General features: G+C 38.7%; 1 protein-coding gene across 1 annotated transcript in view; it reads right to left on the reverse strand.

Annotated features, from left to right (window-relative positions):
• Positions 1 to 21617, reverse strand: part of LOC122112508 (phosphatidylinositol 3,4,5-trisphosphate 3-phosphatase TPTE2-like) — a 98272-nt gene that overhangs the window by 61703 nt on the left and 14952 nt on the right. Inside the window, exons 4-13 of the mRNA XM_042685305.1 lie at positions 20821 to 20862; positions 18987 to 19031; positions 16726 to 16779; positions 15076 to 15111; positions 10629 to 10673; positions 8175 to 8228; positions 7448 to 7483; positions 5915 to 5959; positions 3553 to 3606; positions 1906 to 1935 (exon numbers count right to left, since the gene is read on the reverse strand). Coding sequence (XP_042541239.1) covers positions 1906 to 1935; positions 3553 to 3606; positions 5915 to 5959; positions 7448 to 7483; positions 8175 to 8228; positions 10629 to 10648 — 239 coding nt within the window. The 5' untranslated portion in view covers positions 10649 to 10673; positions 15076 to 15111; positions 16726 to 16779; positions 18987 to 19031; positions 20821 to 20862. The remainder of the gene's footprint in view (positions 1 to 1905; positions 1936 to 3552; positions 3607 to 5914; positions 5960 to 7447; positions 7484 to 8174; positions 8229 to 10628; positions 10674 to 15075; positions 15112 to 16725; positions 16780 to 18986; positions 19032 to 20820; positions 20863 to 21617) is intronic.

Below are 21617 nucleotides of genomic sequence, written 5' to 3' on the forward strand. Positions count from 1 at the left end.
TGGTACTGCTGTTTGAACACAAGGTCTTTCATGTTCTGACACACTGCATCACACATACCACCAGTCATTGCTTGCTATTTGTGGCATTATGTCCAAGTGTTCAGTTTCAGGCACATGTGGGTGAATATGTATGTGTCCATGTGACTATACATAAATATGTAACAATACATACATACATACATATGTGTGTCTATAATAGGCATAAACTTCTACCTATATATTTACCTATCCATATTTTACCCCCCAGGAATATACACATCAGTTTCTTTAAGAGCAAGACCAAGTAGTGACGCTTCTTCATGGAAAGGCCTGTGTATATATCACAAAATATCAGGACCTAGACACTTTATCTAGACATCTCTCTAGGCAGAAAACCTAACGATAGCTTAACACCAATACCAGAACCTTAGCAGCCAAAAGAAGCTCATTAATTGTCCACAGTCTCACACCTGAGGTGCAGTTCTCTGATTCCTAGATCCCAATTCTATAGGCCTAGAATCAGTCTATTGCATGGAACAAAATCATACACTTCTAGGATCCTGTATGATTCCATTGAGAACCAAGGCTAAGGCTTTATGGATTTGGTGATGAGGTGGGGGTGGGAGTTTCTTTTTTTCTTTTGGTCAGTCGTGGGGCTTCAACTCTGGGCCTGGGCGCTGTCCCTCAGCTCTTCAGCTCAAGGCTAGTGTTCTACCACTTGAGCTACAGCACCACTTCTGGTTTTCTGGTGGTTTTTATTGGAGATAAGAGTTTCATGGACTTTCCTGCCGGGCTGGCTTTGAACCATGATCCTCAGATCCCAGCCTCCTGAGTGACTATGATTATAGGCATGAGCCATCAGCACCCAGCAGATGGGAGTTTCTATGCAAGATCCAAATAAAGGAACACCCAGAGTGCTTTGAAGTCTCTGGCTTTCCAAATCTGGCTAGGAAGTGCTGCTTGGGTTCTGGTATTCCCACTCAGTGAAGGCGCTTTCCAGGCCTAGTGATGGCCAACTGGGGCCTGGACCTTAAGCAACACAAGTCTGCAGCTAAGGTTCACAGAAAAGACAAAATCCCAGTGCCTCACATGTGGCCACATTGTGGATTTGGCCAAATGGTTGCATAAGAATAATGCTGACTGGCCAATCTGGTGGTTTTTCTCCTGGGAAGACCAGTCACTTTGGTCCCCACTTTCCTTGTTTCTGAGCTACATGAGAAGCAGAGACAGCTTCCAGATCAATAGTTGCAAGCTGAGAGTTTGGGAATCAATGGGAACACTTTCCATGTCTTCGCCTGAAATAAACACGTGACCAAAGGCTCAACCACCAGGATGGGTACGCCTAGGGTACTCTCCTATAGTTCTTCCATGCTGCCATTTAATTACAGAAAGCAAGACTAAGGCCTTGGCCTCAGAGGAGTGGCAGCCCCTGGGGTCCGTGAGGGGCAGCACCGTGAGGAACCCAGAGCCGAGGACATCTTTGAGGGCCAAGAGCCTCAGGTTACTGAAGACCTCAGGCCAGCTTCGCCTGCAGCTGTGGTCGTTGACCAGCAGCTGCAGAGCTGCAGGCCCGGAGGAAACACAGCAGGAAGGTGTCATCCAGGGATGTGCTCAGGTTGGGGTACTCCTTTTGCACCATGTTGTGAAGGGCCTGGACATCCCAGAGTCTCCACTCAGGCTTCTCCTGCAGCTCCTCCAGAGCTTTGAGGCCCAGCTCTTCAGTCAGTGAGCATACTTAGCCAGGAGGCTCAGCTGGTGGCGGCAGCTCATTCTAGGAGAACCATGCCACAGAGGGGCTGGTTCTCAGAGAGTCACTTTCTTCTGACATTAGCCACTACTGTCCCGGCCCTGCTGCAGGGCGGAGTGCAGGTCAATGGGCAGCTGGAACCCCTATCCATATTTTTAAAGGGTTAATTTGTATCTTACCTTCTTTCACACAATTCATATGGGCGATTCCTATAGGAATTAAAAATACATATAGTCAGATATCATGTGACGTCCTAGATTCACATTCTGGTTTAAATTATTCTGAAGATCATAAATATAATTTTTAAATATTAATTTTAAATGAAATGGACTTTAACTTTTTTTTTTTTTACTATATCTTCTATTCTCTTCTCATACTTTATTTGGAAAAAAGAGCACTACAGTTTTAGATCATTAAAGAAACACACTTAATAAAAAGTAACACACTTAGGCATAAAATACTGACATTAAGCATCACCTGAATCCAGGAATCAGTGGATTTCCAGTTCAGTGGGTTGGACAAGAGGAAGGGTGCAAGATACTCTCCAAAGGAGAAGAGAACCACATTACTCAGTGAGCCACCAAAGGGTCTGGCCTTCAACTCACTTAGTGAAAGGAATGCTGGTCAACCATTCATGATCTTCATCACAGCAAATCAAAACCTCCAAGTTTCCAAAATCATTGTTGATAGCAGAGTACAAGTAACTAGACACTCATTCATCATGGAGGACCACTGCAGTGTCCTCCATTCATGCACTGAGAAAATCTTCAGAGTGACTGTTGGAGCAAGGGGCCATGCAAGTGCTCCCACTCCCTAGTGTCTTTTTTTTGGGGGGGAGGGTCGGGTCATGGGGCCTGAACTCTGTCCCTCAGCTCTTCAGCTCAAGGCTAGCGCTCTACCACTTGAGCCATAGCACCACTTCCGGCTTTTTTTCTTATTGCTTATGTGGTGCTGGGGAATCGAACCCAGGGCCTCAGGCATGCAAGGCAAGCACTCTACCACTGAGCCACCTTCCCAGCCCCCTAGTGTCTTTTTATTCCCAGATAAAACAGTTATTCTGAAACTTGTGAACCATTTTCCCATAGAAATGGGTGTTATAGGTTGGCAAAGACATATTTGAGCTGGCAAATATAAAACTACTAAACATTTATGTTCTGTGTTTGCTATTAAACAAAAGTAGAGTGTTAGCTTTGTGTTTTCCCCATAAATGCACTGTTTTTTCTAATTACAAATCCCTTCTACCCTATTTAAGTTCCTCATTCTCTGGATCTTGTGCCCACTCATGATCAGCATCATAAGTATCTACCTTATTTTAAAAATCATAAGGAAATTTTAAAAAAGAAATAAAACGTGAAAAACAGAAAGAAACAAACAAAAAGTACCTATTTTTCTCTAACCCATAGTCAGCCCTGACATAGGGTCTCTTTTCAGTGTGTTACAGACTTGGGATGAGAACCAGCTTGCATAGTGCCACAGATAGACATAATGACATTTTGGACACTAGCTTCATATAGTGACATGGTTCTGCATTATAAGGGGCACAAGTACAATATTGGTCTTTTATGCCCATGGTTCTGCTGCTCATTATCCTCTGTTCCTTTTTCATTTATGTAAACAAGATTCTCTCCATTGTTTCAATTCACTATGGACTCAAAAACAGAAAACCTGATATTTTCTAATGGAAAAATATCTAAAACGTAGTTTCTTTTGTTTGAGATTTCTATGTCTGCTATGTATGTTTCATCTTATATTTTATTTGACTGTCTAGAAACACATATGTATTTAATATATATACATGTTTGTTGTCATATTGGTTTTATACTCACTCTTCAGTATCAATTCCAATTAAAGGAACAGGTAAGACTTCTGAGAGGTCCACACTAAGAGAAAATAAATAGTGAGGCATGACACAAAGTTTTAGCACACATTTTTGGCCAAAGAGCTAGCAACTCTAGACATGAATTTGTTGGGCTTCAGCTATTCATGTTCATATCTGTATCTATCCTTAGTTCATCATTTGTTACAACTACATCTTTGTAAGAAAATAACAAATATCCTAATTCTTTTGAAAACAGTAAACATTTCACCCTTGGAATAGTTATCTGGTTTTATCACAGACTGGCATAGGGCATTTACTTCACATTTCATAGTTATACATATGAGAAATTCACAAGAATTACCAGTCTAAACTCATTACATCATTTACTTTAATTCATCAAGTGTTTTTACTGCCAGTAACATAAAATGAGTCCATAGACTAGATAGGTGAGAGAAAGGGGGGAGGGAGATCCATCTCCATCAACAGGCAGCCAAAAAAACCCATAAACAATAAATTAACAAAAGGCACATAAAAACAAAAACAAAAAAAAACCAGAAAACAGCCGTTATTGTTAGCTCACACCTATAATCCTAACTACTCAGTAGGCTGAGATCTGAGGATCACAATTTGAAGCTAGACCAGACAGGAAAAGTCCATGAGACTCTTATCTCTATTTAATCAGAGAAAAAGCCAGAAGTGGTGTTGTAGCTCAAGTAGTAGAGTGCTAGCTCTGAGCAAAAGGTTAGATAGCACCCAGATCTATAATTCAAGGCCCAGGACCAGCAAAAAAAAAAAAAAGGATAATGTGAAGAATATCAGAGGTAGAATACTTAGTTCAGATACTGACTATCTAATGGATTAAACTTAAAAACCCTTACTCAAATGATAACTCTCTAGAAGCCACTCATTTCGTAAGTAAAGATTTACAAAGACTTAATTGAAGCAAGGGAAGAGCATTTTCCCTGGAAAGGAAACCAGGAACAATCAAGAGTCCCTGTGTTTCCTTGAAAAAAAGAGATTCTGTATCAAAAGCTGGATAATAATAATAAAGAACAAAGACAGACATTATCCAAAAAATGGAAAATAGTAATTTTAAACATACAGGCATTCACTACAAGACAAAGCTTCTACGTAAAACCAAAATCATTCAATGCAAAAGGAGACATAGACTCAAATATGATGGAAGTTGGGAGAACCAATACCAACTGTTAACCAGGAAGGATCATTCAAACAATAAGTCAATCACAAAACATCACAGTATACTCTAAACCAAAGTGGTCTAAGAGACACTTAAAACATTTCATCCAAAGGGGAGACCTTGATCAAGATGCACTGTGTTCATAAACTGATGGATTGAATGGTGACCTCTTTGTACAGCACTTCAGAATTTTGCTCTTCTCCTTTTACTGGGCCATTCCCCAGGATAAATGGTTCTTTGTGCAATAAACCATTTTCCAATAAAGTTTCAAAAGTTGAAATTGTTCTCTATATCAACCACATCAATGAAACAAAAGTAGAAAACAAAGACGTAAGAAATTATATAAACACATGCAAGTTACATGATATCTACTCAACTTTTGAGACAATTCATAAAAAATAAACTTTCTCAAACGAATGAAAATGAAAACATAGTATTGCAAACACACTCATTTCCACATGTAAGCTCAAGTAAATCTCAAAGAAATACTAGGAGGTATAGCAGTCATGGCATCACCAAGGCATGTGAGGAGAATCAAGAGGATGTTAATAAATAAAGATGTGTTTGTAAATAGAATAATTCCCTCAACAGCAAAGACTAGAAATCATGAATTCACAAATGTTAAAATATCAAGTGAAAATACTATTGGATATTCTGACAGAAACCAATGATAAATAACTAAGATCATGGCAATGCTAATTATGCAATCTGATCATCACACTTAGTGGACCAAGTGTTTAAACTCTTATAGTACACACTAGACACATGTCCACCTACTACATGTCAGTAAAAAGGAAAACATATTTTTTAAAGCTAAGGCAGAATCACATTTGTACAAATGAAGGAAAATGGTACAATGCTGTGACCACATGCCACAAGGAGAGGATAAAGAAACACGAACAATGACATTCTGTACTGCAATTCATCTCACCATAAATTTTCAAATTCATCTTCACCTTTCTTGATGTGTTGTTGTAGGAGCCAGATTTCATATATATGTATTATAAGTACATGTTCATGAACATATATATATATATATATATATATATATATAGTCCACCCATTTTACTTCATGTCTATTTTATGGATTCATTTATCTCTCACTTTTTTATTTTATTATTTTATTATGAAAATACCATACAGAGGAGTTACACTTACATGGGGCTCTCACCTTTTATTTAGAACTAACATCTCTTGTGCCCATTCATCTGAAGGCCTGTGGGATTTAAAGTACATAGACTCAGACACCACATGATTGCTACGCTTCACATTCTAGTTCTACTTACTCTGCTGCTTATATATGTTCATGGAATTTCATTCTCTTGTAAATCAGTTTTTGAGACTTCACTACTTTTCAGTAGAGGTTAGTTTTTATAGATTCATTAGCACATGTTATTGGGAAACAGTTCAATTCAAACTTTCTGTTCTATATTTCACAAATATATTAAATCGAATGTCATGTTGTTATGGTTTTAGTTTCTCCCAATTCAACTCAACTGCTTAGGTAAAAATCCCTTCTACTCTAGGTAATTCTCTGCTGCACAAGTCTATGCACATTTCTTATGTTTGTGATCCTAACACACAAAATTTTAAAAATCACAGGTCTCTGTGAACACAGTATGCAGGGTTTCAGTTGAAAACCAACCACCCATGTGGCAGCTCTATATTAATAATAGTTTGGGGCACCAGCCTTACATAGTGACAGAGCCCTATATAACAAGGAACACATGTGTCATCTCTGGTATGTGATGCTCAGGTTGTACTGCTCCCTAGCTATCCCTTCCTCTGCTATGCTACAAATAGGATTGCCTCCATTGATCCAATCCATTATAAACTCACAAATAGGAAGCCTGATGTTTTTAAGAGACTGCTTGTTATTAGAAGTAACAAAAGGACTTACTACAGTAGATTACAGATTCTAATAGCCTTTTCCTTTCTGACCCCATGTGAGCATAATAGAAATCATTTACATAACTCTCAGTGGAACCATCTAAATAGACTTTCAAAGATACAGTGTAATCTCAAGGTTCTTTGGAAGATAACTTTACAAATTCCAATCCTGTTTCACCACCTTTTCCATCTTTGTTACTGCAGTTGGATGACAGGGCATCCTCCTTGCTGGCTAGGCAAGTGATTTACTACCTCAGCGATGGCCCAAGTCCTTTTTTGCTTTAACTATATTTTCAGATAAGGTTTTCCTTTTAGGTCTGGAGGAGACTTTAGACAATGGTCTGATTACCTAATTTCCTGGGGAGGAAATTAGTTAGTCCATATTAGGCTCATTGGTTGAGATGAGGCTCAATTATTCAACTACTGGACAAGCTGGCTTCTAAATGAGATTACCCCAAGTTTCCACTTCTCAGACGGCTAGTGTTAAAGGCATTTGTGACAAGCAGACCCTTCAGACATTTCTGACAGACATTTTAATTTTACTAGTAGTACTGCTGTTTGAACACAGGGTCTTTCACATTCTGACACTCTCTGTATCACACTTGCCCCAAGTCTTTTCTATTTTTGTTTCTTTTGTCCGAGTTCAGTTGCAGACCTATGTTTGCAAACACATATGTGTTCCTATGTCTGTCCATACATACATGCAGAAATATATACATATATACTTAGGTGTTTATATAGTTGGCATAAACACTCATGTAATTGGCATACACACTGTCTATCCATATACTTTATGTGTTTATTTGTATCTCACCTTTCTCGACCATATGCACATTCATAAGGAGATGGCCTATAGGAATTAAAAATACACATAGTGAGATCTCATATGACTTCCTAGAATTCACATTCTACTTTCAATTACTCTGCAGATCATACACAAGTGGACTTTAATTTTTTTGACATAACTTTCATTCTCTTCTCAGTCTATATTTGGAATAAAGTAATCTACAAACCTCTCAGTTAAAACATTAAAACACCTGGTCAAAGATCTTCTTTTCCTTTCCCTCCTAGTCTGTGTTGGTTTTATTTGTTTCATGTCATTTTTCTTTTTCTTTCTTTTTTTCTTCCTTCTTTCCTCCCATTTTTTCTCTTCTTCCTTCATTCCTTTTTCCTCCCTTCCTCACTCTCCCTTATTCCCTTATTTCGTTCTCTGTATGGGGTGCAGAGGATACTGCGGTTTGAAGACAGATCCCTTGTTTACTAGCCAGGTGCTCTACAACAATACCCTGGTCTCATTCCTTGGTGCTGTTCTAGAGATGTTTGTCATAGAGTTTGCTGTTTGGAACAGGTCTGACCCTATAACACAATTTCCTAAGTTTCCTAGTAGCTGAGATCTCAGGCCGGAACTACTCTCCTTTTTGATTGAGATTTCTATGTTTGTTTTGTGCTATGTATGTTTCATCTCAAATTCTACCTGTCTAGACACATGTATGCATTGAAAATATATACATGTTTAGTTGTCATATTGGTTTTATACTCACTCATCATCTCCAATTCCAAGGAGAGGAACAGGTAAGACTTCTGAGAGGTCCACGCTGAGAAAATAAATAGTGAGACATGACACAAAGTTTTAATACACATTTTTGGCCAAAGAGCTAGCAACTCTGGACATGACAGGTTGAGCTTTAACTACTTAGGTTCATACTTGCATCTGTACTTAGGTTATCACTTATTACAATTACACATTCTAAGATAATAACATATCCTAAGGCCTGTGAAATTAATAAACATTTCTCATTTGGAATATTTCTATAGTATTACCATAAACATTACTATGGGACATCTATTTTACATTTCACTACAGGTTGTAGATATGAGAATTCCAGAGATATTACCCACTCTAAAGTCATTCCATCATTTACTTTCATTTGTCAAGTGCTATTACTGCCAGTCTCATAGGGAAAATACATAGACCAGATAGACAAAAGAAGAGAGATTCAAACCTGATCAATGCACACAGCCATAAAACAATAAATATGAACAAGAAAGGCTCAAAGAGACAGGAAAAAGTTACAACAACGTTAGGAATATGTCTTTACTAAACATGCAGAGCCAAACCTTATTACAGATAGAGACTGTCTAGTGGATTAAATTTAAATACCCTTGACCCAATGATACACTTACTACTAGACACTTATTTCACCAGTAAAGACTTAGAAAATGAGCTGGGTACCAGTAACTCATGGCTGAAATCCTAGCTATTCAGGAGGCTGAGATCTGAGGATTGCGGTTCAAAGCCAGCCTGGGCAAGAACATCTGTGAGACTCTTATCTCCACTAAACCACTCAGAAAACCGGAAGTGGTGCTGTGGCTCAAGTGGTACAGCACTAGCCTTGATCTGAAGAGCTGAGGGACAGTGCCCAGGCCCAGAGTTCAAGCCCCATGACGACAAAAATAAAAAGACTTAGAAAACAAAAATTGAAGCAAGCAAAAAGTATTTAACATGCAAATGTATATCAAATGTAGTAATTTTTCTATATGAGAAAAAATAGAAAGACAGTATTACATTATCTAAAGATGGTCAATGGGAAATAATTGTAAATATACAGGCACTCACTGAAGGATAGTGCTACTACATAAAACCAGCATCAAACTTTAGCTGTGCTGTCAACTTTGGAAAAAGTATCCCAGTTTACCGTGTTGAGTTGGCATTGTACAGAAATTAATAGCCATATTGGTCTAGAAATGTTAAACTTAATTTTTTCCCATTTGTACAGGGGTAAACGCACTGTATTAAATATGTAAGGTCTTATCTACGTGGGTTTGATTACAGAAACTAATAAAGTATTCTCTAAATAATAAAAAAAAAAAATAATAAAACCAGCATCATTCACTGTAAAATGAGACCTAGACTGAAACACAATAGGAGTCGGCAGCATCAATATCAGCTGTTAGCATGAAGGATCACTCAGACAATAAGTTAATCACAGAATATCACTATTTACTATACATCAAATTGGTCTAAAATACATTTGTAGAGGTGACATCAAGCAAGATGTATTTTACTCATAAACGAATTGGCTGAATAGCAATTCCTTTGTATAATACTTCTAAATAATGCCGTCCTCTTCCTTTGTGGAGAATTCTTTAGGATAGACTACTTTACCAACAAATCATTTTTCAATAAAGTATTAAAATGTGAAATTATTATCAATATCTTACTCACCAATGAAATGAAATAAGAAAAGAAGGATTTTAGAAATTAGATGACCAAAGGACTGATGAAGAAATCATAAAGGAAACCAAACTTTCTGAAATTGATGAAAATGAAACATTGTATTCCAAAAAAATCTCACTTCCACTGGCAGTTTACAAATTGATCTCAAAGAAATCCAAGATAGAAAAGCGGTCACGGCATGACCAGAGTATGTGAGGAGAATGGAAAGGAATGTTAATACAGATATGTTTATGAGCAGAAGGAATAACTCCTCCAATAGCAAAGAAGGACATCTAGGCTATAAATTATGATTACAAAAATTTCAAAATATAAGGGCAAATAACATTAAACATTCTGTCAGAAACCAATGATACATAATTAAGATCACAGAAATGCCAATTATGCAATCTGATCATCACACTGTGTACTGTGTTGAACTCTTACACTACATATACATACAGCCATCTAAAAGCATTTAAAAGCAAAACATATTTATAAGAGCTAATCAAGAATCACATGTTAAACATTTATCCAAATAAGGCAAAATGTACAAAGGTATGACTACATGCCATAATCAGAACATGAAGAAACAAAACTAGTGAATTCTGTACTGAATTTTTTCTCACCATTAATTCCCCAAATTCATCTTCACCTTTCTGCCTGTTTTTATATGTGCCAGATGTCATATATATGTACTACATGTGCATGTTTATGTACACATATATACTTGTTGTATGTTATATTTAGGATATCTATCTATCTGTCTTTTAGCTCTCACCTTTTATTTAGAATTAACATCTCATGTGCCCATTCATCTGAAGGCCTGTGGGATTTAAAAGTACATAGACTCAGACATCACATGATTGCTATGCTTCACATTCTAGTTCTACTTACTCTGTAGCTTATATACTCCAGTGGAATTTCATTCTCGTGTAAATCAGTTTTTTGAAACTTTACTACTTTTCAATAGAGGTTAGTTTTTATGGATTCATTAGCATGGGAAATGATTCAAGCTTTCTGCTCTATAGTTCACAAACATATAAAATGAGAGTGTCACACTGTTATAGTTTTAGTTTCTCCCAGTTCAACTCTATTGCATAGGTAAAAATCCCTTTCCCTACTGTGTAAGTTCCCTGCACACACTTCTTATGTTCATCATAACAGCCTACCTTGCTTTAACAAAAAGTATAATCCTGAAGCAAGGGCTCTGAACAAAGTGTGAAGGGTTTCAATTGAGAACCACCCATCCACATGGCAGAGCTCTATATTAATAAGGATTTGGAGCACCAGCCTCACTTAGGGACAGAGCCCTGGATGATGAGGGTCACATGTTTCATCTACGGTATGCAGTGCTCAGGATGTACTGCTCTATATCTATCATTTCTTCCTCTTTGCTCCAAACAGGATTGCTTCCATGGGTCCAGTCCAATAAAACTCACAAATAGAAGCCTGGTATTTTCTAAGAGATTTTGTTATTAAGAGTAACAAAAGGAATTTGCTACAGTAGATTACAGATCCTAATAGCCTTTTCCTTTCTTACTCCATTTGATTGAAATATAGAAATCATCTACAGAATGCTCAGTGGAAGCATCTATATAAAATTTCAAAGATACACTGTACTCTCAAGGTTCCTCAAAGGATAACTTTACAAATTCCAATCATGTTTCACCCTTTGTTTTATTAGTTGGTACTGCAGCTGGATGTCAGGCTAAGCAAGGGCTCTACCATCTGAGCTATGACCTAAGTTCTTTGGTGCTTTAGACATGTTTTCAGACAAGGTCTTCCTTTTAGGCTGGAAGTGACCTCAGATCACAATCTGATTTCTTATGCTGTTATAAGGAGTGGGGGAAACACACCAGTGAGCTCACATGTCAGGCTCATTGGTTTAGGAGAGGGTCTCAATAACTGTTCACAAAATGGCTTGTAAATGAGATTAATTGCAGGTTCCACTTTCCACATAGCTGGCATTAAAAGCATGGATGACAAGAACCACCTTCCTGATAGATAGGTCCTTAATTTTACTAGTGGTACTGTGGGGAAATCTGTGGGGAACACAGGTAGCAAAGATGGCCCTGAGAGGAAATTGAGTGGGCAGAGCCGGATTTGTTTAGGTTCAGTGTGTAAACAACTCATGGAAGCTTAGGTGCAAGATAAGGTATGGCCTTTCAGTGATTGGTTGGTTCCATTTCCTCCCCTCCCACGCACTCTTTTACTTTAAAAGGGGATGCTCCCCGTTAATAAACGAGTTCCTGCTTGACTTGACTCCCTGCTGCGTCTGATTGTCTCGCCGCACTTACCTTTCCTCGGACCCCGTCTGTCTTTTGTGGGACGGACGAAGACCCAACATCTGGCGCCCAACGTGGGGCTCGAAAGGAAAAGATACCGGCCGAGGCTAAGCAGTCTTTCGGGGTAAGTGAAACCCTAAATATGGGTAATGCTATATCACAGACGAAGGAGGAGGAGGAGGCAACATTAGGCCTAGAAAGAGTACAGGAAGACTTGGAAAGTGAAAAGGAAAAGGTCAAACTCGACTGGGAACGCACTACCCGTGCATGCAGGGGCAGAGACTCAGGTGCCCCGGATGGTCCTAGGCCCCCTTCCTATTCCCCTGATTGGAAGGGAGGTACTGTGGCCTACGAGACCTGCGAAAAGGACTTCCAAGTCCCAGACCCCTACCACATGGAGGGGCTGAGGGCTGGGGAAGTAACCTACTTGGAGACCTCCTCTGGAAAGGAAGGGCCACCCAAGAGCCCTGGAAAGGAAGGGCCACCCAAGAGCCCAGACTCTCGGCCAAGGATTCACTTCCCCAAGCGTATCCGATCATCAATGTGGCATCAGGGGCTAACAGGCCCTTGGAATGGTATCCATGGGAAGCTAAGGATCTTAAAGAGCTTTACCAGACGGTGGCGGAGGATGGCCCAAACTCTCCCTGGGCCACAGCACATACAGGAGAAAGGACTAAACATTCACAAGCACATTTTCTTTAATGGTTTGCCATCTTGGGTCTACTAGCACAAGTTAAAACCTATAATGGACCCTGTTTTGTCAGTAAAACAATGTCAGAGTTTTTTGACAAATGGCATATTAATCATAGTACAGGAATTCCCTATAATCCCCAAGGCCAAGCAATTATAAAAAGAAATCACCAATGTCTTAAGGAGCAATTAAAACAAAAAGGGGGAGTTAGCCCCCTATATACAGTTAACATTTTCAATTTTTCAAAAGGGGCAACTGACTGGGGACAACTAAACCCTAAGCCCCGAGTGAAAGTCAGGTGGAAGGACCCCCTGACACAACAATGGAGAGGACCTGACCCCCTAGTTACCATGGGCAGGGGATTTGGATGCATTTTTCCCATAGGGGAGATAGCCCCCATTTGGATTCCTGCTAGAAACCTTAAGTTTTTACCCATTTCCTCTACACAGGAGGATGCCCAGGGATAAACTAACCATCCCCAAGGGCAACCAGCCCTTGAGAAGCTCTTGTGTTCTTTAACAATTGCAGATGGTGATACTCCAGCTGATGGCTGTCCTGACCCTCCCAGTCCCTGAAATGGCTACGGAATTCACATCAACCTCAATGGGTGACCTGGGCAGCGTTCAGCACTGGCAATGCAGAAATCATCAATAGTACCACAAGAGAAGCTGTCCCTTCGACCTGGTGGCCTGACCTTCATTTTGATCACCACCCTGTGTCATTACGTATGGACTGTTCAAAACATATTTTTGTAGGAGCTATCTATTTTAATGTTACCTGCTCTAATTGTTCTTTTACTAATTGCTTATACAACCACCTTTTGTTATGCGTCCTGTAAATATGTCTAAAACCTACTCTAGAACAAGCCCCACCTCTGGACTACAAAGACTGCTATCCCATTCCTAAAGTTAAAGGGCTAATGACATTGCTTGGCCTGGGAATGCTTTTGCTGATGCTTTTTCTATGCCTTCCTTACATTATACGTGCACTGCAAAACTCTTATGAGCTTATCCAGCCAGTTACATAAGATCAAGCTCCAAGTGAATAAATTTCCCCCGAGAGGAACCGCAGCCAGAGACGGGTAAGAGGGGGTGCCAGTCTGACCAACCTAAGACAGGGCCTTCAGCTTTGCTCTGAAGAAGTTCCCGATGACGGGTAAGACAGACAAGGCGATCTACCCAACCTAAGACAGGCGGGTTCACTTGTTTAGACAAAGACGGGGTGTTGGGAGCTGACAGTAAAGCTTAAAGGTCATCTTGACCCCTGTGCTCGCTTGAAGGCACGTACAAGGAACTGGCTTACTTGAAAGACATCAGGTGCCCGGGATTGCTTTGCTATGTCTGCACAGTTTGTTTTAAATTTTACTGTTTGGGACATTTCAAACTCTAACTGTGGTGGGGCTAATGTTTATTATTGTGATAGGTGGGGATGAGAAGTAACTGGGATGGGCTCTTCAGACTTGCCTCCAACCCCGTTCGTGGCCAAATGTAATCCTGTTAAAATAACCTTTACAGAGGAGCAGAAAAGGATAACTAACTGGGAGGTGGATCTGCCATTAAAACAAAAAGGGTGAATATGTGGGGAAATCTGTGGGGAACACAGGTAGCAAAGATGGCCCTGAGAGGAAGTTGAGTGGGCAGAGCCGGATTTGTTTAGGTTCAGTGTGTAAACAACTCATGGAAGCTTAGGTGCATGATAAGGTATGGCCTTTCAGTGATTGGTTGGTTCCATTTCCTCTCCTCCCACCCAGTCTTTTGCTTTAAAAAGGGGATGCTCCCTGTTAATAAACGAGTTCCTGCTTGACTTGACTCCCCGCTGCGTCTGATTGTCTCCTGGGCTAAGGGAGGCTGGGGAACCAGCAAGAGGCCGCACTTACCTCTCCTCAGACCCCGTCCATCCAAAGACAGACGAAGACCCAACAGTGGTACTGCTGTTTGAACACAGGGTCTTTCATGTTCTTACACTCTATATATCTATATCACACATACCACCAGTCCTTGTTTGCTAGTATTGTTTGTGTCCAAGTATTTAGTTCAGGGCATAAGTATGTAAATATGTATGCATCTGTACATATATATGTATACAAACATATATATTTATACATAGGTATGTATATAATTGGCATAAACTTCTACATGCACACTTTTCTATCCATATATATATATATATATATATACATATATATATATATATGTATATATATATATATATATATATATATATATAAAACGGGTGTATTTGTATCTCACCTCTCACGACCCTTAGAAATTTCATATGGACATGGCCTATAGGAACAAAAAAATACATACAAGTCAGATATCACAGGACTTCCTAGAATTCACATTCTGGTACAAATTATTCTGCAGATCATACACTAGTGTAGTTTTATTTAAGTTTTACATATATCTGTTTCTCTTCTCACCCTTTATTTGGAACAAGGATAGCACTAAAGTTTCAGGTCATTAAAGAGGCATACTTGGTCATAAAATACTGACAATAACATGAACCACTTTTTCATAGAAATGAGTGTTATTAATTGGTAATGGACATATTTAGTCTGGGAGAATACAAAACTACTGAACACTTATGTTCTGTGTTTGCTACTAAACAAAAGCAGAGTGTGTTTCCCCATAAGTGCACAAATCTCTTCTACCCTAAGTTCCTTATTGGCCAGTCCTTGTGCCCTCTTCTTATGTCCAGCATCATAAATACCTATCTGTCCTAACGCATGGTCAGGCTGAGGTAGGGTCTTGTATAGTGTCAGAGCTAGACAGAATGACTTCACAGTGACAAGAGAACTTTATTATAAGGGACACCTCTATGAGCTAGGTCTTTTATGCACACGGTTCCGTTGTTCATTATCCTCTGTTTTTCTTTTTCTTTCTTGCAAACATGATTCCTCCTTTGATCCAATCCACCAGAGACTCAAAAGTAGGAAACCTGATATTTGCTAAAGGAATACATAGTAGAAGCATACTTCTCATGACCTATTTCTTTCTTATCATTGATGTTATGCTAACAGAAAATTATCCACAAATGTCTCGTGAAAGCACTTAGGACACCTTGTTAAAGAAAATAAGGGACTTTGGGGCTGGGAAGGTGGCTCAGTGGTAGAGCGCTTGCCTTGCATGCTTGAGGCCCTGGCTTCAATTCCTCAGCACCACATAAGCAAAAGGAAAAAAGCCAGAAGTGGTGCTGTGGCTCAAGTGGTGGAGCGCTAGCCTTGAGCTGAGGGACAGTGCCCAGGCCCAGAGTTCAGGCCCCACTACCAGACCCCCCCCGCCAAAAAAAAAAAGAAAGAAAATAAGGGACTCTTTTCAGGATGATTTCACACATCTTAACCCCTTTTTCCTTTCACTCCTAGTCTGAGTTGGGTTTTTTAAATTTGTTTCTTGTCTTTTCTTTTTCCTTCCATTCTCTCCTTTTCTTTCTTTTTTTCTTTTCTCTTTCCTTCCTTCCTTCCTTCCTTCCTTCCTTCCTTTTCTTCCTTCGATCTTAGCTTCTTACTTGCTTCACTCCCTACTTACTTCCTTATACCATTCTGTTTTGGGGGACAGCAATTGCTCTGGTTTGAATATAGATCCCTTATCTACTAGCCAGTTGCTCTAACACAGCATCACAGCTTTATTTTTGGTGCTAATCTAGGGAGTTTTTGATAAGGATTCCTGTTTGGATCAGGTCTAACACTAGATTAACATCTTCCTAAGATGTTTCCTAGTAGCTGAGATCTCAGGCCTGCAACACTCTTTTTTGTTCAATTATTTTAACATCTCTATGTCTGTGTTATGTGTATGTATGTTTCATCTCATACTGTCATATGTTTCATCTCTGACTGTCAAGAGACATGTATGTGTTGAGTATATAAACATATTTAATGGTCATATTGGTTTTGCACTCACTCATCAGTTAGGATTCCAAGGAGAGGTACTGGTAAAACTTCAGAAAGATCCACACTAAGAGAAAATATATAGTTAGGCATGTCACAAAGTCTTAGCACATATTTTTAATCAAAGAACTAGCGACTCTAGACATGAACAGGTTGGGTTGTAGATACTCATGTTCATATTTCCATCTGTACATAGTTCATCATTTATTTACAACTGAATCTTTAGAAGATAATAATATATCCCAATGCCTGTGAAATTAGTAAACATTTCACCTTTTGAATAGTTCTCTCTAGTATTACCATAGACTGGCATGGGGAATTTATTTCACATTTCACTACAGGTTTTACATATGAGAACTCCACAGATATTAGCAATTCTAAGGTCAGTCTTTCATTTACTTTCATCTTCAAGTGCTTTTTACTGCCAGTCACATTGGGTGAGTCCATAGACCAGATAGGAAAAAGAGACAGGATTTAATCTGTAACTGTAGAGACAGCCATAAAGCCATAAAGTTGAATGTGAAGGAACAAAGGACACATTAAAAAAACAAATAACATACGACTTGAGAAATACGTATTTAGTGAACAATAAGAGCCCTAACTCTATCTTAGTTACAGATTGTCTAAAGGATTAAACTAAAAAACCCTTGACCCAATGATACACTTCCTACTAGACATGTATTTTACCAGTAAAGTCTTAGAAAGACTGAAACTAAAGCAATAGGACTGCTTTACATTTCCTGAAAACATAAATCAGCAGCAATCATAAGTCACAGTATTTATACAAGAAAAAACAGCCTCTATCACAAAAAATCCCCTATATAATGACACAAAGAAAGACAGGACATTATTCAAAAAGTGTCAGTAGAAAATAATAATTTTAAATATACAGTCACTCACTGACAGACAATGCTACTATATAAAAACCAACATCATTCAATGTAAAAGTACATATCAACTCAAACACAATAAAAGTTGGCAGCATCAGTACCCACTGTTGCCAAAAAAAGGATCTTTCAGACAACAAATCAATCACAAAACATTATAGTATATTGAAAACCAAATTGACAAAAGATACTTAAAATATTTCATCTAAAGGGATGGGTTCAATCAAGTTGCATTGAATTCACTGAATGACTGCATTGAATGGATTGCAATTCTTTCATCTTTCTTCTGGAGTATTTTCCAGACTGTCTTTATCTGAAAAATCATTTTCCAATAAAGTACTAAAAGTTGAAATTATTTTCTATATCTTATTCACTAATGAAATGAAAGTATAAGGGCTGGGAATGTGGCTTAGTGGAGAGTGCTTGCCTAGTATGCAAGAGGCCCTGGGTTCAATTCCTCAGTAGCACATAAACAGAAAAAACTGGAAGTGGTGCTGTGGCTCAAGTTGTAGAATGCTAGCCTTGAGCAAAGGAAGCTCAGAGACCATGCTCAGGCTCTGAGTTCAAGCCCCAGAAAAGTAGAAAACAAATACATTAAAAAATTTATAAGCACACATAATGTACATAATATTCATTGGAACTTCCAAAGGACTGATGAAATCATGAAGAAAATACAAACTTTCTCAGACTAATGAAAATGAAAACATATTATTGTAAACACACTTCCATGTGGATCTTAAAGCAATACAAGCTGGTCTCAAAGTAATAATAGTCATGGCCTGAACAGGATATGCAAGAAAAACGGAGAGGGATATTACTATATAGAGATGTGTTTCTGAGAAGAAAGAATGACTCCTTCAAGAGCAAAGAAGAGTATCTATGCTAGAAAAAAATGAATTCAAAATTTTCTAAGTGCCATATGAAAATACTATTGAATAGTCTGGCAGAAACCAATTATAAATAAAATCACAGAAATGCCAATTATGTAAACTGATCACCTCAGTGTATTAAGTGTGTCAAACTCTTATACTACACACTACACAAATGGGTACCTACTACATGTCAATTCAAAAGATAAACATCTATTAAAGCTAAACTAGAAATGCCTAACATTTATGTAGTACAATGGTACAATACTGGGACCACAGGCCACAAGGATAGCATAAAGAAACACAATGACATTCTGTACTACAATTCATCTCTCCATCAACTTCTCAAATTCATCACCTTTTTCGGTGTGTTGTTGTATGAGCCAGATTTCATATGTATGTATTGTAAGTGTATGTTCACACATACACACACACACACATACATACACACTGGTATTTAAGATAACCATCCATCCATTTCACTGCATGTCTATTTTATGGACTCATTTATCTCTTACCTTTTGTTCAGTGCTGACAACTCAAGTGCCCATTCAGATGATGTCCTATGGGATTTAAAAAGAATATAGACTCAGATATCACATGATTGCTACACTTCACATCTGGTTCTACTTACTCTGCTACTTATATACTCTAATGGAAGTTCATCCCCATGGTTATCAGCTTTTTGAAATTTTACTACTTTTCAAGAGGTTAGTTTTTATTCATTAGCACATATTATTCAGGAAATAGTTCAATTCAAGCTTTCTGTTCTATATTTCACAAATATATTAAATAAAAATGTCACATTGCTATGGTTTTAGTTTCTTCCAGTTCAACTCAACTGCCTAGGTAAAAATCCCTTCTACTCTAGGCAATTCTCTGCTGCACAAGTCAATGCACACTCTTAAGTTTATGATCCTAAAAGTTTGTCTTGCTTTAACACAAAATAAAAATTGTATGTCTCTGTGAACAAAGTGTGCAAGATTTCAGTTGAAAACTAACTACCCATATGGAAAAGCTCTATGCTCCTCTTGGCTCCTCCTCCTCTAGGCTCCAAACAGGATCACCTCCTTTGGTCCAATCCATAAGAGATTCACAAATAGAAAACCTGGTATTTTCTAAAGGATTGTCTGATATTAGGAGTAACAAAACCACTGATTAAAAACAGATTACTTGGGCTGGGAAGGTGGCTCAGTGGTAGAGTGCTTGCCTTGCATGCATGAGGCCCTGGGTTCGATTCTCCAGCACCACATAAGCAAAAAGGAAAAAAGCCAGAAGTGGTGCTGTAGGTCAAGTGGTGAAGTGCTAGCCTTGAGCTGAAGAGCTGAGGGACAGCGCCCAGGCCTAGAGTTCAGGCCCACAACTGGACCCAAAAAACAAACAAACAAACAAACAAAAAAACCAGATTACTTTAATGAAATTTCCCTTTCTGACTCCATTTGATCAAAATATAGAGATCATCCACGATCTCTCAGTGAAACCTTTCAAAGACACACTGAAATCCCAAGTTTCTCTAGGAGACAACTTTACAAATTGCAATCTTGTTTCACCATTTTTTCATTACTTGGTACTATAGTTGGATGACAGTGTGTCCAGCCTGCTTACAAGACATGGGCTCAACCCCCGATTTATGGTCCTTTTGTGCTTTGCCTGTGTTTTCAGGTAGAGTCTCCTTTAAGGCCTGGAAGTGACCTCAGCCCATATTCTGATTCCTATGCTGCTAGAAGGGGTGGAGGGCAATACAACACTAAGCTCAAAGGACAGATCCATTGTTTCAGATGAGGGTCTCAGTAACTGTTTACAATATGGCTTGTAAATGAGATTACTCCCAATTTCCAATTCCCACCCAGCTGGCATTAAAGGCATGTGGGACAAGCAAACCCTTCCTGAAAGACATGTCCTTAATATTTTTGAACTCTGGGCCCGGGCACTGTCCCTGAGCTTTTGTGCTCAAAGCTAGTGCTCTATCACTTGGAGCCACAGTGCCACTACTGGTTTTCTGGTGGTTACTTGGTGATAAGGGTTTCACAGACTTTCCTGCCCAAGCTAGCTTTGAACCATCATCCTTAGATCTCACCTCCTGAGAGCTAGGATTACAGGTATGAGCCACTGGCTTCTGGTTGACATGTCCTTAATTTTACTAGTGGTACTGCTGTTTGAACACAGGGTCTTTCATGTTCTGACACACACTGCATTACACATACCACCAGTCCTTGCTTGTGATTTCTGTTTATGTCCAAGTATTCAGTTCCAGTCATATATTTATGAATACACATGTCCATATATACACACATAAACTTCTATATGTATACTTGTCTATCCATACACTTTATGGGTTTATTTGTATCTTACCTTCTGCCTTCAGGAAATGAATGCAATTCATAAGTAGATATACTATAGGAATTAAAAAGAATACGGTCAGTTATCACCTGACTTCCTAGAATTCACATATTGATTTAAATTACTCTACAGGTCATACACCAGTGGACTTCAATTTTTTAAACCTATGTTTTCCATTCTCTTTTCATCCTTTATTTGGAGCCTAAAATATCAGATCATTAAATAAATGTGCTTGGTCATAAAATACTGATAATAAACATGAACAAATTCTGAGAGTGAGTGGGTTTCCAGTTCACTGAGTTGGAAGAGATTCCTCTTCCAAGTACAAGATTCTCGCCAAAGGAGAAGAGAACCACATTACTCAGTGAGCCACAAAGTATTTGGGCTTCAACTCAGGGAAATGAATGTTGGTCAAACAATCATGTTCTTCATCACAGAAAATCAAATCCATCAAGTTTTCAAAATCATTGTTGATAGCAGAGTACAAGTAACTACAGACTTACTCATTGATCTCTAAGATGATTACAGTGTCCTCCACTCATGTGGTGGGAAATCATCAGAGGGACTGGTGAAGCAAGGAGCCTTTCATTTGCTCCCACTCAGCAGTGCATTTATATTCTCCAGTAAATCAGTTATTCTGAAACTTGTGAACCACCTTCCCATAGAAGTGTTACTGAGTGGGAATGGACATATTTGGAATGGGAAAATATTAACCTACTGAACATTTTGTTCCATGTTTGCTACTAAAAAAAGTAGAGTGTTAGCTTCTGATTTTTCCCCTGTGTGTTCTAAATTCAATCCCTCCTACC

The sequence above is a fragment of the Dipodomys spectabilis genome, unplaced genomic scaffold (genome assembly GCF_019054845.1).
Source record: "Dipodomys spectabilis isolate Male_0828 unplaced genomic scaffold, ASM1905484v1 ptg000095l, whole genome shotgun sequence".
Lineage (NCBI taxonomy): Eukaryota > Metazoa > Chordata > Mammalia > Rodentia > Heteromyidae > Dipodomys > Dipodomys spectabilis.